Genomic DNA, 16,045 nt, shown 5'->3' with positions numbered 1-16,045 from the left:
ACATGAAGTTCTAAGACGGTTAACACTACCCTCTAGTGGTAAAGGACATAACTGCAAGCAAGCCAAGAAAAGCAAAAATATATCAGAGTTCTAAAAGTCAAATGGATAAAGGCGTTAATTGGCGTCAATTTGCTCCAGGTGTCTCTGCTTACTCCTTTATAACCTCTGTTGAAATCAAATAACTCAGGGCCGGCACTGTGGCATAATGGGTAAAGCCTCTACCTACGGCACCAGCATCCCATATGGGCACTGGTTTGAGTCCCAGCTGCTCCACTTCCAAGACAGTTCTCTGCTATGGCCCGGGAAAGCAGTGGAAGATGGCCTAAGTCCTTGAGCCCCTGCACTTGTGTGGAGATCTGGAAGAAGCTCCTGGCTCCGCATCATTCCAGCTCCAAATGTTGAGCCATATGGGGAGTGAACCAGCTGATGGAAGACCTCTCTCTCTCTCTCTCTCTCTGTAATTCTGCCTCTCAAACAAATGGATAAATCTTTAACAAAAACCAAATAACTCCTTTGAGAAGTCTTCCTATCTCATCTTCCTAAAAATAACTGAAGATAAAAAAAACAAAATCTGAAGAGACCTACAAATATTTTAAATTGAATCAAGATACATATTAATTACAGAGAGGAAAAACAGTAACTTTTCAGTAGAGGAACCAGCAGACCTTGCATTAACCAAGTGATCAAAGTTACCATCCCCAGTAATGGCTCAAATGAGTTTCACACGCCTGGGATGTGACACAGAAAGATCACATCAGTTCTGGGATGTTCTGCCTGAAATGCATCGTCAGGGACAAGAGCTGACGGCACCTTGCAACAATGACACAGCTATGAGACACGGAGACTGAGGGGCTGTTCCGGATCAAAGGAAACTAAAGAGAAATGGCAGCCAAACACAAGTAAATGCGTGATCCTGGACTGGGCCCTATACCCACATGGGCAACTGGCAATATCTGAAACAAAGTCTATAAATTAGAAAATCGGGCCTTCGGTGTGCCACAGGGGGTTAAACCACCACTTGTGCTCGCCAGCGCCCACTATGGGAGTGTTGTTTACAGTCCACACTCCACCTCTGCCAGTCTACTTCCTTACCACCTCTGCCAGTCTACTTCCTTACCACCGGGAGACCGACCAGGCTGGAGCAGCAGGCTCCTGGCTTTGGAGCCCAGTCTAGCCCAGTCCTGGCCATTTGTGGAGTGAATCAGTGGATGGAAGGTATCTCTCTTTGTTATCGCTCTGCCTTTCAAATAAACAAATCTTTAAAAGACATACTGCTTATCTTTTTTTTTTTTTTTTTTTTTTGACAGGCAGAGTGGACAGTGAGAGAGAGAGACAGAGAGAAAGGTCTTCCTTTGCCATTGGTTCACCCTCCAATGGCTGCTGCGGCCGGCGCACTGCGCTGATCCGAAGCCAGGAGCCAGGTGCTTCTCCTGGTCTCCCATGGGGTGCAGGGCCCAAGCACTTGGGCCATCCTCCACTGCACTCCCGGGGCCACAGCAGAGAGCTGGACTGGAAGAGGAGCAACCAGGACAGAATCCGGCACACCGACCGAGACTAGAACCTGGTGTGCCGGCGCCACAAGGTGGAGGATTAGCCTATTGAGCCGTGATGCTGGCCACTGCTTATCTTTCAAAAGAAATGTTGGGAGTTGGAATTATGGGTCATAGAGCAAAGGATGTAATTATCCACACAAAAGAAATTAGAAATCTGTATTAGAAATTATTATTTACACATAGAAAAATAAATCGTTAGGGCATAAATGTGAAAGGTAAAATGTTTATAGAAAAAGACTTAAGGGGCCAGCGCTGTGGCATAGCGAGTAAAACCGCTGCCTCCAGTGCTGCATCCCATATGGGCGCCAGTTCGAGACCTGGCTGCTCCACTTCTGGTCCAGCTCTCTGCTATGGCCTGGGAGAGCAGATGACTCAAGCCCTTGGGCCCCTGCACCCACGTGAGAGACCTGGAAGAAGCTCCTGGCTTTGGATTGGCGCAGCTCTGGCCGTTGCAGCCAACTGGGGAGTGAACCAGTGGATGGAAGACCTCTCTCTTTCTCTCTTTCTCTGCCTCTCCTTCTCTCTCTCTGTGTAACTCTAACTTTCAAATAAATAAATACTATTAGCTCCTCCCTGCTCGGGAAACCACTAAAAACTCTAGGTTCCTTCGAGAAGGTTCTGGAGAAAAACAGAAAGCAGAGTGCCAAGACTTGGGAGAGAAAGGCCTCAGACCAATTCGGTCTCACGGCTCTTACCCAAGAGCAGCCCCCACGGTGGCGAGACTGAGAAACTGTCCACTCCACCAGCCTGAGTACCCAGAGTACTGTGGGAACTTAAAACTTCTGTTTCTCAAAGAAGCTATTAAAAACAGAATTTCCAAGCCAGACACGGGAAAAATATTGACAGTATGTATTCCAAACTATGTGTGAATACAGGTATATATGTGTGTATATATACAGTTCCTACAAGTCAGTAATAAAAGGGGAAAGACGAGCCACACACTGAAAGAACCCATAAGAAGGTATATAAATAGGAAAGTGCAAAGCAGCCTGTGCAGGAAGTGGTGTCCAGATACACCAGAAGATGCAAATGCGACCACAAGACGCCGGTTCCCCTCGCTGGGCTGGGAGGCTGCGTGACAGCTGGAGCTCCCTCAGGGTGCAGAGTGTGAAAGGTGCAAACGCACTGGAAACTGGAAGCTTCTTATAAAACCAAACATGCATCTGTGTGACCTAGCAAGTCTACTCCTAGAATTTACCTGAGAAAGGAAAACATACATTTGAGAGAGAGAGAGAGAGAGAAAGAGAGATTGAGATTGTGTGCACATGCCAGGCCCCACCTACTGGCTCACTTCCCCAGTGGTGAGGGTTGGGGGTCGGAGGTAGTAACTCAATCTAGTTCTCCCACTGGGTAGCTTGAACCCAACTTCCTGACCCTCACTGCTGGTTCCTAGGGCTCACCTCGGCAGAAAGCTGGAGCTGGGAGCCAGATCTGGGTATCAAACCAGTGCTCTGATGCAGGGATTTCAACCTCTAGGCGAAATGCCTGCCACTCAACAGGGATCTTGTACAATAATGTGCATAGCACCCTCATTTGTAAAAGCCACAACTGGGGAGCCAGCGCTATGCCATAGCAGGTAAGGCTGCCGACCACAGTGCCAGCATCTCATACAGGCATGCGATCAAGTCCTGGCAGCTCCACTTCCGATCCAGCTCTCCGCTTATGGCCTGGGAAAGCAGGAGAAGATGGTCCAAGTCCTTGGGCCCCTGCACCCATGTGGGAGACCTGGAAGAAACCACCTGCTCCTGACTTCAGATCGACCCAGCTCCAGCTGTTGCAGCCATTTGGGGAGTGAACCAGTGGATGGAAGACCTCTCTCTCTGCCTTTCAAATAAATAATCTTTAAAAAATAAAAATAAAAAAAGCCAAAACCAGAAAACAATCCATGTTACATCAATAGGAAAAGGGGTAAGCAAACTGTGATTTACTCACACTGGATCGCATCTCAGCGACGGAAGGGGATCAACTACTGATGAATGAAACATCAACCAAGCTCAGAACAGTTATGCTGAGCAAATAAGCCAAGACGTGAGAGTAACTGCACTGCGATTCTAGCTCTATCAAGTCTGTGTGCACAAACCTCAGACAGGGAATGCGGAGGGGAGGAGTGGAACTGACTACCAAGGGCACAAGGGAGTTTCACAGGAAGACCAAAACGGAAATGGACAGTGGTCACTCAGCTGCACTCACCTGTCAACACTCACTAACGATCTACGGAGTTCATTGTACAGGAATTATACTTTTTTAAAAAACATGTATTTATTTATTTGAAAGGCAGAGTTACAGACAGGCAGAGGCACAGGCACAGGCAGAGAGAGAGAGAAGGGTCTTCAATCCATTCATTGATTCACTCCCCAAATGGCCCCAATGGCGGGAGCTGTGCCAATCCAAAGCCAGGAGCCAGAAGTTTCTCCCGGGTCTCAAAGTCCAAGGACTTGGGCCATCTTCCACTGCTTTCTGAGGCCACAGCAGAGGGCTGGATTAGAAGTGGAGCAGCCGGGACTGGAACCAGCGCCCATGTGGGATGCTGGCACTGCAGGCAGTGGCTTTACCTGCTGTGCCACAGTGCTGGCCCCAGGAATTATACTTTAAGAAAAAAAAAGTGGCACAGTGGGTTAAGATGCCATCTGCAAAGCCGGCATCCCATGTCAGAGTACTGGTTTGAATCCTGGCTGCTCTGCTTCTGATCCAGCTTCCTGCTAATGCAACTAGGAAAGCAGCAGAAAATGGCCCAAATTCTTGGGCCCCTGCACCCACACAGAGACTGCAATGGAGTTCCCAGTTCCAGGCTTTGTCTTGGCCCAATCCAGGTTGTTGCGGCCATTTGCGGGTGAACTTTCAAATAAACAAATCTTAGAGTCAGAGGGGAGTAATTGCTGGCATGTTTGAAGCTTTCAATATACATCAATATCCTTTCCTATTCTTGGGGTGGAATGGGGAGGCGTAATTTTACTTCTCAAACAGTGATTCCAAAAACAGGAGAAAGACTCCTGCAAACACTTAATTATAAAATAGTTCATTTAATCTACATGAAGAAACTTGGTGGTATCAGTTCATGGTCCCACCAAGTGAGTCAAAACCAGAACTGGCCTCTTATTTGTTTATTTCACAGCAGTGCGACAGCGTAGACAGAGCTTAATTTGGGGACAGGGAGATAGGGCTTTCTTGTGCTGGCTGCATCATTTAATGGCTTTGTGGGTTTTGGCACATCAGCATGCCCATGTGAGCTTCAAGTTCCTCTACTTGCAAAAAGGGAGGTAACAGGGATGGCCATGTGGCACAGCAGTAAAGACACTGCCTAGGATACCCGCATCCCGTGTCAGCAGAGTTCTGGCTTTGTTCTCAATTCCAGCTTCCTGCTAATGCCCATTCTGGGAGGCAGCAGATGAGGGCTTAAGTGCTCGGGTCCCTGCCCCTCATGTGGGAGACACGGACTGAGATCACCCTACTGGCTACGGTCTGTCCAGGCCCCGCTGTTGTGGGCATTTGAGGAGTAAACCAGTAGAAGGAAGATCTATTTCTCTGTGTCTCTCTACCTTCCAAATAAACTGAAAATAAAAATTCAAAATAAAGGGGTTGCTAACAATTCTTTCCTTATATGCTACTATGGGGATCAAATGAAAACATTCACACATTCCCACGCATACATACATATACATAATACATGTATAGCTGTACACACACAGTACATATATAAGTGTGTGTATGTATATCCATACATATATATGACGGTATCTGGAAAACCGTGATAGGGATGTACATTATAATACAGCAGTGGATTCAAACAGAATTGAACTAAATGACTTGCTTAATCCTTTCTTTTGACTGAGTAATGAGTGTATGAATACATACCGTCCACTTCACCTCTGGACGAGCGAGGGGAATAAATCTTCCATCAAACATATGAGAAAATGGCCCATGACCTTCAAAACAAGAGCAGCCTTAGAATAAGACAAATGTTTTTTTCTAATGGGTAGAAACTGAATAGCTAAGAAATCCTCTTAGTTTAAGCTGAATATCAACAGAAATGAGTAGTCCACAAACACACCACAAAAAGGGGCCACTCCTTCCCTTCTGTTTTCTCAAGCAATAGAACAGGGAGTGAACCACAGGGGGCATGTAGGGCCCAGAGGCTTGCACAGCTCTGGTGGGAGGAGAGATGTGTGTAACTAAGAGGAACGCTGTGGTTTTTTTTTTACCCCCACAATCAACTCAAATTTTACTTTTTTAATTTGTATCCAAAATCAAGAGCCACTTGTGTTTTTAAAAGCCACAGTGTGGAGCTGCCAAACTGAAAGCTATATATTTTAATCTCACTTTTATACTGTAACAATTTCAAAAACAATTATCATTTTTAAAAAAGATTTATTTATTTGAAAGTCAGAGTTACACAGAGAGAGAAGGAAGGAGAGGCAGAGAGAGAGAGAGAGACAGAGAGAGAGAGAGAGAGAGAGGTTTTCCATCTGCTGGTTCACTCCCCAGTTGGCCACAATGGCTGGAGCTGTGCCAATACAAAGCCAGGAGCTTCTTCCAGGTCTCCCACGCGGGTGCAGGGGCCCAAGGACTTGGGCCATCTTCTACTGCTTTCCCAGGCCACAGCAGAGAGCTGGATCAGAAGTGGAGCAGCTAGGATTCAAAATGGTGCCCATATGGGATGCTGGCACTGCAGGCGGCAGCTTTACCCGCTATCCCACAGCACTGGCCCTAATTATCATTATTAACATTTATTTACTTGAAAGGCAGAGTGACAGACAGAGAGGGAAAGACAGAGAGAGACTGATCCTCTATTCTGCTGGTTCACTCCTCAAATGGCCACAACAGCTGGGTCTAGACGAGGCCAAAGCCACGGGCCAGGAAATCTACCCAGGTCTCTGTCACGGTGGCTGGGGGTCAAGTACTTGGAACATCCTCTGCTGCTTTCCTAGGTGCATTAGCAGGGCTGGAGCAGAGTAGCTAGGACTCAGATGGGCACTCCACCAGGAGATGGTGCTGTCACAAGCAGCAGCTTAGCCCACTGTGCCACGATGCCAGCCCAACACTGTTATCTTTGAAGTATCAAATCCGCAGAAAATTTACAAACATAGTTCAAAGATATTTCTCCCTGAAGCATCTCAGAGTAACTTCCAGATCGGTATGCAGTTTGTGCATGCGAGGTATTCTCTTCCACAACCACAACACAAGCACCATAACAAGGAAATGAACAACGAGACGTGGTAACCGCATCTCGAATCCATTCCAGTTTTCCCAGATTCTTCAAAAGTGTCCTGAAAGAAATGCTAATGCCAGACACTTTTACAATCCTCAGACTGAATATTTGTGGATTAGAGTAGCAGTTTTAAGACAATCCACTAGGGGCCGGCACTGTGGCATGGTGGTTAAAGCCACCACCTGCAGTGCCAGAATCCCCTATGGGCGCCAGTTCGAGACCGTGTGGCTGTACTTCTGATCCGGCTCTCTGCTGTGGCCTGGAAAAGCAGTGGAAGATGGCCCAAGTCCTGGGGCCCCTGCACCCGTGTGGGAGACCCGGAAGAGACTACTAGCTCCTGGCTTTGGACTGTTGCAGCTCTGGCCGTTGCAGCCATCTGAGGAGTGAACCAGTGGATGGAAAACCTCTCTCTCTCTGCCTCTGCCTTTCAAAACAAATAAATAAATCTGTAAAAAAAAAAAAAAAAAGAGAGAGAGAGAGAGAGAGAGAGAGAGAGAGAGAGAATCCACTGAGGTTCAGGAAGAAACAATTAGAACTTTATTTCAGGGGCTGGCACTGCGGTGCAGTGGTTAAGCCATCACTTGCTATGCCAGAACAAGCAGATGGAAGATTTCTCTCTCTATCTGCCTCTCTCTAAGTAACTCTGCCTTTGAAATAAACAAACAAAACCTTTATAAAAAAATTTTAGAAAGAAGAAAAACAGGGCCAGCATTGTGGCGCCGCAGGCTTAGCTGTGGCTGCAATGCCAGCATCGCATGTGGACCTGGGGTCATGGCCCAGCTGCTCTCCTGCCAATTCAGCTCCCTACTAAGGCACCTGGGAAAGCAAAAGAAGATGGCCCAAGTCCTTGGGCCCCTGCCACCCATTTGGGAAACCCAGATGAAGCTCCTGGCTCCTGGTTTTGGCCTGGCCCAGCTCTAGCCATTGAGGCCATCTGGGGAGTGAACCAGCGAGTGGAAGATTTCAGTCTCTTCCACTATCTGTAACCTGTAGAGCTGCCTTTCAAAATAAATACATAAATAAATCTTAAAAAAAAAAAAAAAAAAGAGGGGCTGACGCTGTGGTGCAGTGGGTAGAGCTGCCGCCTGTGGTGCCGGCAACCCATATAGGTGCCGGTTCAATTCCCAGCTGCTCCACTTTGATCCAGCTCTCTGCTATGGCCGGGGAAAGCAGTGGAAGATGGCTCAAGGCCTTGGGCCCCTGCACCCACATGGGAGACCCAGAAGAAGCTCCTGGACCCTGGCTTCAGATTGGCAAAGCTCCAGCCATTGTAGCTATCTGGGGAGTGAACCAGCGGATGGAAGACTTTTCTCTCTCTGTGCCTCTGCTTCTCTGTAACTCTGCCTTTCAAACAAATAAATAAATATTTTTTTAATTTAAAAAATAAAGAATGAATGAATTCATTCACTTGATCGTCTAAGGAGTGGTACTGTTCCTACTGCAACCTTCAGGGGACACAGAGAGTGCCAGACTCTTCTACGCGTGTGGCTACTGAAACCCGGATGCCTCCCGGCCCTGGCTGAGGGCACACCCAAACGCTAGTGCCCTTGAAGGAGTAGGCCTAAACAAGGAAAGGGGTTAAAAGCAAAAACGCTTGATTAAAGAGACCAGAGACAGTCCCTTTTCTCGTCCTTTGTCAAAGGAAAAGGATTTCTTAGCCTTCAGGGGCCACGACCTCACATGGCTGAGAGAAGAGAAGGCGCTCTCTGCGACTGCAGCAAACAGCTCTGAGGAAGCAGCTGAGGGAACACGGCACTGTCGTTCAAGAGAAGGATAAAGGAAAACCCCGTCCTGTCATCCTAGACACAGGCAAAGAAAACCTCACTATCAGAAAGCACCTCTCGACGCTCGACATGGGGAACTCGGAGAACGACCACAGGAGGATAAAGCAGTGATGTTTCGTGTTTACACATCATCACAGAAGCAGAGCACGTGCCCATCGGTGGCAGCCTCCGTATTCCTCTCGGTTAGTCTGAGTCTTGAGTTTCAGAGAGTTAACATACGTTACGATGTAGCATAGCAACTTTGGCTCTTTGTACAGCTTACCAAGATCATGGCAAAGCCCAGCAATCTGAACACAGAGCACATCTCGCTCACTGATCTGCAGCTCTGGCTGTTTTTCACTTAGTGCACGAACTAGACATCCCGCTAGATATCCTACCCTGCAGAGAAAAACCACAAAACAAAAAGTCACTTCCCTGCTAAAGTTGCACGACACTTCTCCCCCGCGAGAACTTCAGCGTGCTTTCTCAAACGTCCGATGCCTCTCTGAGGCAACTCACAGAACTCGCAGAACGGTCTTTGGCAGAACTAGGCAGGAGGGGTCAGCTTTGTGGCTCAGCAGGTACAACCACCCCCTGGGACGCTGGCACCATATATGAATGCTAGTTCCACTTCTGGCTGCTCCACCTCCCTCCCAGCTCCCTGCTAATGAGCCCGGGGAAAGCAGAGGAAGATGGCCCCAGTGCTGGGGTCCCTGCCATCCACGTGTCAATCAGTAGCCTGTGCCCGTGGGCGGGGAGCTGTCCAACAGCGGTTCAGCGGAGGCTGCCGGACCTCAGCTGCTCTCCCCAGCTATCTACATTCCAGCCGCAGCAGCAGGTGTCAGAATCGCCTTCCTTTTTGAGGCTGGATAATACTGCAGTGTATTGTAGACGATATTTTGTTCGTCCACTCATTAAGTGATGGACACTGAGGGTTGCTTCCACCTCTTAACTATTGTGAACAGTGCTGCAACGAACATGGGCATACAAATCTCTCTTCAAGACCCTACTTTGGGTTCTTCTTTATTGCTGAATCATACAGTGAATTCTGTCTTTTACTCAGGCCAGATCTCCCACATGGATGACAGGGACAACTACTTAAGCCATCACCTCCTGCCTCCCACATTGCACATCAGCACGAAGCTGGAATTGGCGGTGGAAGCTCAGGAACATTCCCAGACACAATGCCGGTGTCCCAGGCAGCATCGTTGCCCCTGCGCCAAATGCCCACTCGATGGTGGGCTTGATCTGCATTTCCCTAATGATTAGTGATGTTGAACCAAAGCTCCTGCTTTGAGATTCTGGTTGTGAGTATACCTGCCTATTTATTTTTCACTTCTTAACGATTTACTCATTTATTTACTTGAAAGGCAAAGTTACACAGAGAGAGGGAGACACAGTAAGTCAGTAAGATCCTTGATCCACTGTTTCACTCCCCAAATAGCTGTAAAGACCAGACCCACACCTGGCTGAAGACAGGAGCCTGAGCTGCCTCCGTGTCTCCCACGTGGGCACCAAGCACTTGACCCATCTTCCACTGCTTTCCCAGGCACATTAGCAGAGAGCTGGAAGTGGAGCAGCGGGGACTGGAACCAGTGCTCTGGTATGGAAGCTGGTGTCACGGTGAGGGCTTAACAATGCTGGTCTCCTGAGTTAGTCCTTGAGTTTGCATGTTGCTTTGCTCTAAATAAATCCACATCCCTGCCACATTTATGCCTCCACCTTTGGATTCTTTCACACGTGGAGGGAAGGACCCAAGGAAGCCCGCAGCGCTACGATGCAGATGGCCCCGGAGGACCTTACACAAACCAGAACCAATGATCGCACAAAGGCAAGTATGGTATGGTTTTACCAAGAAGTCTCCAGAACACTGGTGTCATAGATCCACAGAGCAGAATGGGAGCTCCTGGGGACTGGAGAGAGATGGAAGTGGGAGCTGTTGGATGGGTATACGGAATCTCAGTTTGGAAGATGAAAAGAGCTCTAGTGATTGGCTGGACAACAATGGGGATGGACTGAACACCACTGCATCAAACACTTAAAAACAGTCAGGATAGCAAATTTTACAGTTTAAAAAAGCAGGGGTCTCTGGCTTTATGCTTACAAAACAGAATGAAGACAAAAATGCTTAACAACTGTTACGCACTCAAAGCACTCCCCTGACAGCAGTTTCTAATATCTATCTTTCTCCTGAACTCTGAGCTCTGTGAGGGTACAGACGACTGGTATTCTGACTGTGAGTTGGTCTCACAAGTGTCTGTACAGCTCAGCGTGGCTGCAGCCATCTTGGCGGTAACCACCACCTTGCCCTTTAGGTGACCTGAGGGTCATCCAAAGCTCTCTGTGATAAGCAAAGTCATTAAGATAATCTGTAAGGGGTGGCACTGTGGCATAGCGGGTAAAGCCACCACCTACAGTGTGGGCATCCCATAGTTGAGTCCCTGCTGCTCCACTTCCAATCCAGCTCTCTGCTGTGGCCTGGGAAAGCAGTGAAAGATGGCCCAAGTCCTTGGGCTCCTGCACCCACGTGGGAGACCCAGAAGAAGCTCCTGGCTCCTGGCTTTGGATCGGTGCAGCTCCGGCTGTTGCAGCCAATTGGGGCGTGAACCAGTGGATGGAAGACCTCTCTTTGCCTCTCTTCTCTCTGTGTAACTCTAACTTTCAAATAAATAAATCTTAAAAAAAAAAAAAAAAAAAAAAAAAAGATAATCTGCAAAGGGGCCGGAGTTGTGGCACAGTGGGGTAAGCTGCTGCCTGCAATTTCGGCATCCCACTCTAGCACAGGCTAGAGTCCCGGCTGCCTGCTTACAATCCAGCTTCCTGCTAATGTGCCTGGGAAGGCAGTGGAAGATGGCCTACGTGTCTGGGCCCCGCCACCCCTGTGGGAGACCCAGGTGGAGCTCCAGACTCCTGGCTTCGGCCTGGCCCAGCCCTGGCTGTTTCGGCCACTGAAGAGTAAAAGATGGACTTAAGATCTCTCTTTGTCTGTCATTCTGCCTTTCAAATAAAATAAAATAAAATAAAATAAAATAACAACTTTTAAGATAATCTGTCAAGCATCTCCTGCCGGACACTGATGCCTGGAATGTCTCTTATCTGGGCCCTGGGATATTAATATTTCCTGAGAATGCCCAGGTGTTTTCCAGTTGACCACAGGCCACCTTTGTCAATAAAACCCTTTTTCCCTGTCTTCTGGATCCTCAAGGCTTGCGGGCAGCCCAAGACCATGCTTCCTTCTGCAAGTCCCCAGCAAGTGACACTGTGCAATTCTAGATTCCTCTGCCCCACACTTCAGTTTCATGGCAAATTCTGCACTCAATGGCCAGTTCTCATAATAGGTTTGCCCAAAACAGTGCTCAATACAATTGACTGACGAATGAGGACACATCTGAGTATAGAGACGGGTGATACTTCATGGAGCAAGTGTTTAGCCTAACCGCTAAAATGCTAATGCAGACCCTGGGAGGCAGCAGTGATGGCCCAAGTAACTGGGCTCCTGACGCTACCCCTGTGGGAGACCTGGATCTCATTTCTGGCCCCTGTCCAGCCCCAGCTGTTGCGGACAACTGAGGAGTGCACAAGTAGACAGGACCTCTCTTGATCTCTCTGCCTGTCTGAAGAAAAAAAAAAAAAAAAACACAAAACACTAAAACTGCTTCAAAACAAACAAAATCCGAAGTAATATACTCTGAGTACTTCTGGAAAACTGTGCAGCTTGCCCTGGGCATGTCCTCTATTTTTTTTTAAAGATGTATTTATTTATTTATAAGTCAGAATTACGGAGAGAGACATCTTCCATCTGCTAGTTCACTCCCAAATGGCAGCAACAGCCAGGGCTGGGCCAGGCCAAAGCCAGGAGCCAGGAACTTCCTCCAGGCCTCCCACGTGGGTTCAGGGACCCAAGCACTTGGCCCGTCAGTCGCTGCTTTCCCAGACACATTAGCTGGATAGGAAGTGGAGCAGCTGGGGCTCGAACTGGCATCCATTTGGGATGCTGGCGCTGCAAACAGAGGCTTAACCTGCTGCATCACAGAGCATTTTATAATTTAAATTTAAAATTTAAAAGCAAACCAAAGTCTCAGCTTAGGTGAGTGTCTTTTCTGACCTGTACTTTTCCTAAAGGTAAAGAAAACTTCTCTGGTTTCAAAGAGTGATTCTGCATAAGAATAAGTAGAGCATTGCAGGGAATTATGTTAGTATTATGTCATGTTAGTAACCAAGCCTATTAAGTTTTTAAATAATAACTAAACAGAGATATTTTATATGACTGACCTATTGACCAGTTGACCTAGATAGCTTTTCATTACCTTTTTAGGAAGGACGTGAGGGGGCTGGAAGTACACATTGGATAAATAACATACAGCAGAAAGTATACTTCTTCCATTTTCTCACCAATAAAATAAGGATATTACTATCACTGTATGAAACTATTTATTCTCGACAGCATGAGACAATTATTTCACGAGATAGACGAGATACTCAGTAACTCAAGTTTCCCAGTCCCGTCCCCTTCTTACCCTAGACTATGCTCAAACCGGTTATGTGAGGCTCCTGGGAAAACATAGTAACCTCCGCCCAGCTGTTTAATGTACCGCAGCCGCTGGAACTGGGGCGTGTCGATGATGCGGATGAGGAGGGGGTGCAGCTCGATGTGGCCATGGATGGGATCATTAATTATCTAGAAAATTACGCTCGAATTAATAGGATTAACAATACGCAACTCCATATAAAACTTCTGAGTAGCCATTCCTAACTACTGAGCAAAGTCTGACCTATTTACCTGTTCAAGAGAGAGAAATCTCAAGGAATTACTCAGGAATACCAGGGAATTACTCAGGTATGAATATCATCAACTCATCTAGGTATCACCACCAGACAGACCAAATATATTGGATCTGAATACATATTACTTCTTCCTAATGGATTCCAATAACAAGGAGCTAAGGGGTTCAATGTCTTTGTTACACAGGATTTCACTGGCCTCCTCTGCCTCTTATACGCAATTGAAGATGCTCATTTGGATTCAGACACCTGTTCACACCATGGAAGCCGTCATGATGGGCACTAGATCTCAACTGTTTCTGGAACCTGTCTATAGAGCACCCATCCCTGACACTGGATGAAAGGGAGCTAGAGAAGGCGGGAAAGAAATCTCTACTATACAGAGAAGTGACACACAGGAAGACAAAATTCTAGAGCGTGTAATGTCACTCAGAAAAACTTAGTAGAAATACATTCTACAATTATTCATTAATCTAAACTTACACAGGGGTTTTAAATATTGGTAAAAATGTATCTTTAAGTCAAGAGAGTGGGACGGGCACCACATGGGACTTGAACGTCCCATATAATGTGCCAGCTGGTGTTCCAGCTCCTACACTTCTGATCCAGCTTCCTGCTAATGTTCCTGGGAAAACAGAAGATGACGGTTCATGTGCTTGGACTGTTGCCACCCACATGGGAGACCTGGATGGAGTTCCTGGCTGCTGGCTCTGGCCTCTCCAGGGTGAACCAGTGGATAGAAGAGCTCTCTCTACTTGTCTCTTTCTCTCTGCCTTTCAAATAGATGAAAAATAAATAAAGATGCAACTTTTTTTTTAATAATGAAATGTTTAGGACAAGGGAACAGCTGTTTTTACAAAAGATTATTATTTTTTAATTTATTTGAAAGGCAGAGTTAGAGAGAGAGAGATCTTCCATCTGCTGGTTTACTCCCCAAATGGCAGCAATGGCTGGGGCTGAGCCAGGCTGAAGCCAGGAGCCAGGAACTTCATCTGGGTCTCCCACATGGATGCAGGGGCCCAAGGACCTAGACCATCTTCTGCTGCTTTTCCAGGTGCCTTAGCATAAGCTAACTGTGGAGCAACCTGGACAGAACCCAGAGCCTATATGGGATGCTGGCTTTGGAGACAGTGGCTTTATCCAATACACAACACCAGCCCCATTACTGTCAATAATAACTGCTTTTTAAAGAGAAGGCTGGAGGGGCCGGCGCTGTGGCGTGGCAGGTAAGTCGCTGCCTGCAGGGCCGGCATCCCACATGGGCACCAGTTTGTGTCCCAGCTGCTACTCTTCTGATCCAGCTCTCTGCTGTGGCCTGAGAAAGCAGCAGCAGATGGCCCAACTCCTTGGGCCCCTGCACCCATGTGGGAGACCCACAAGAAGCTCCCGGCTCCTGTCTTAGGATTGGCCCAACTCCAGCCATTGCGGCCATCTGGGGAGTGAACCAGAGGATGGAAGACCTCTCTCTCTGCCTCTCTGTAACTCTGCCTTTCAAATAACTAAATAAATCTTTTAAAGGAGAGAGAGAGAGAGAGAAAGAGAGAGAGAGAAGGCTATGATAAAAGATAAGTCATGCTTTTCATATTGCTTCAAACTGCTTCATGAAGTTCTTTAAAAGCTTACGGAATTACAGAGGATGAAGACACCACCTCATTTACTGTTGAAATCTCAGAGCCCATCTCGTATTACCTGGCACACAAGTAGGAACTCACATATGTTCCGAATGACTGCTATTGCAAAATAATATAAGTTAGCATGCAGAAGCAATGTATTTAAAGTAGATCATGTCCATGTACTAGAATATACAAAATGAGAATTACAGAAACTCAGCACTGTGAAGAAGCTTAAAGAGGTCTTCGGATTCGACCTTTAAACATGTTGATGATAAATTCATTTCCTTTAAAAACAGCTCAATTCAACCTGAATGCTGACAGTTTGAGTCAATTAATGACTAGAATTTACAACTGTGTGAAACAATATGTATGCATGTTAGCAAAGAGTAGATAAACGGTTGATGTTTGAAGAATATTAATTTTTCATCTGGCTCTATAAAACTTTATGATTATTATAAACAATATCAAATTTAGTCACCTCTAAAAATAAGCCAGGAATGATGCCAAAGTATGTCAGGGGTAGAAAGACCCATAAATGCCATAATTAAATATTGTTATAGCTTTATCAGACAAGGAAGAGTTCTATGATCTTTAAATATTTGAAAATCTTATATTAAGGCCGGCGCCACGGCTCACTAGGCTAATCTTCCACCTTGTGGCGCCTGCACACCCGGTTCTAGTCCCGGTTGGGGCGCTGGATTCTGTCCCGGTTGCCCCTCTTCCAGACCAGCTCTCTGCTGTGGCCAGGGAGTGCAGTGGAGGATGGCCCAAGTGCTTGGACCCTGCACCCCATGGGAGACCAGGATAAGTACCTGGCTCTTGCCATTGGATTAGCGCAGCGCGCCGGCCGCAGCGCACCGGCCGCAGCGCACCAGCCACAGCGGCCATTGGAGGGTGAACCAACAGCAAAAGGAAGACCTTTCTCTCTGTCTCTCTCTCTCTCTCACTGTCCACTCTGCCTGTCAAAAAAAAAAAAAACAAAACAACAAACAAACAAACAAACAAAAAACAACAAAAACAAACCAAACCAAACCAAACCAAAACATTATCACAGAAAAATTCTCCAGTTTATTTAAATTCACTGTCAATTTTTCAGGTTGTAATAATTGTTCTTAAAATATTTATTTC

The 16,045-nt window shown here is 46.9% G+C and overlaps 1 protein-coding gene across 13 annotated transcripts in view; it reads right to left on the bottom strand.

Annotated features, from left to right (window-relative positions):
* The window catches only part of SAMHD1 (SAM and HD domain containing deoxynucleoside triphosphate triphosphohydrolase 1), a 46,183-nt gene that overhangs the window by 17,538 nt on the left and 12,600 nt on the right, over positions 1-16,045 (bottom strand). For 2 of the 13 annotated variants that reach the window (XM_089308003.1, XM_089308004.1), the window contains exons 4-6: positions 13,040-13,200; positions 8,806-8,921; positions 5,406-5,494 (exon numbers count right to left, since the gene is read on the bottom strand). The exons of 2 other annotated variants lie outside the window; for them this stretch is intronic. In XM_089308003.1, coding sequence (XP_089164129.1) covers positions 5,406-5,494; positions 8,806-8,921; positions 13,040-13,200 — 366 coding nt within the window. Of the gene's footprint in view, positions 1-5,405; positions 6,180-8,805; positions 8,922-13,039; positions 13,201-16,045 lie in introns of those variants that run through there. 9 more of the 13 variants (XM_070051870.2, XM_051846117.3, XM_089308006.1 and 6 more) reach the window with 6 other exon arrangements.

Source organism: Oryctolagus cuniculus, chromosome 11 (assembly GCF_051225735.1).
Source record: "Oryctolagus cuniculus isolate XC-2025 breed Fujian yellow rabbit chromosome 11, ASM5122573v1, whole genome shotgun sequence".
Lineage (NCBI taxonomy): Eukaryota > Metazoa > Chordata > Mammalia > Lagomorpha > Leporidae > Oryctolagus > Oryctolagus cuniculus.
This window is presented reverse-complemented; position numbering and strand designations above follow the sequence as displayed.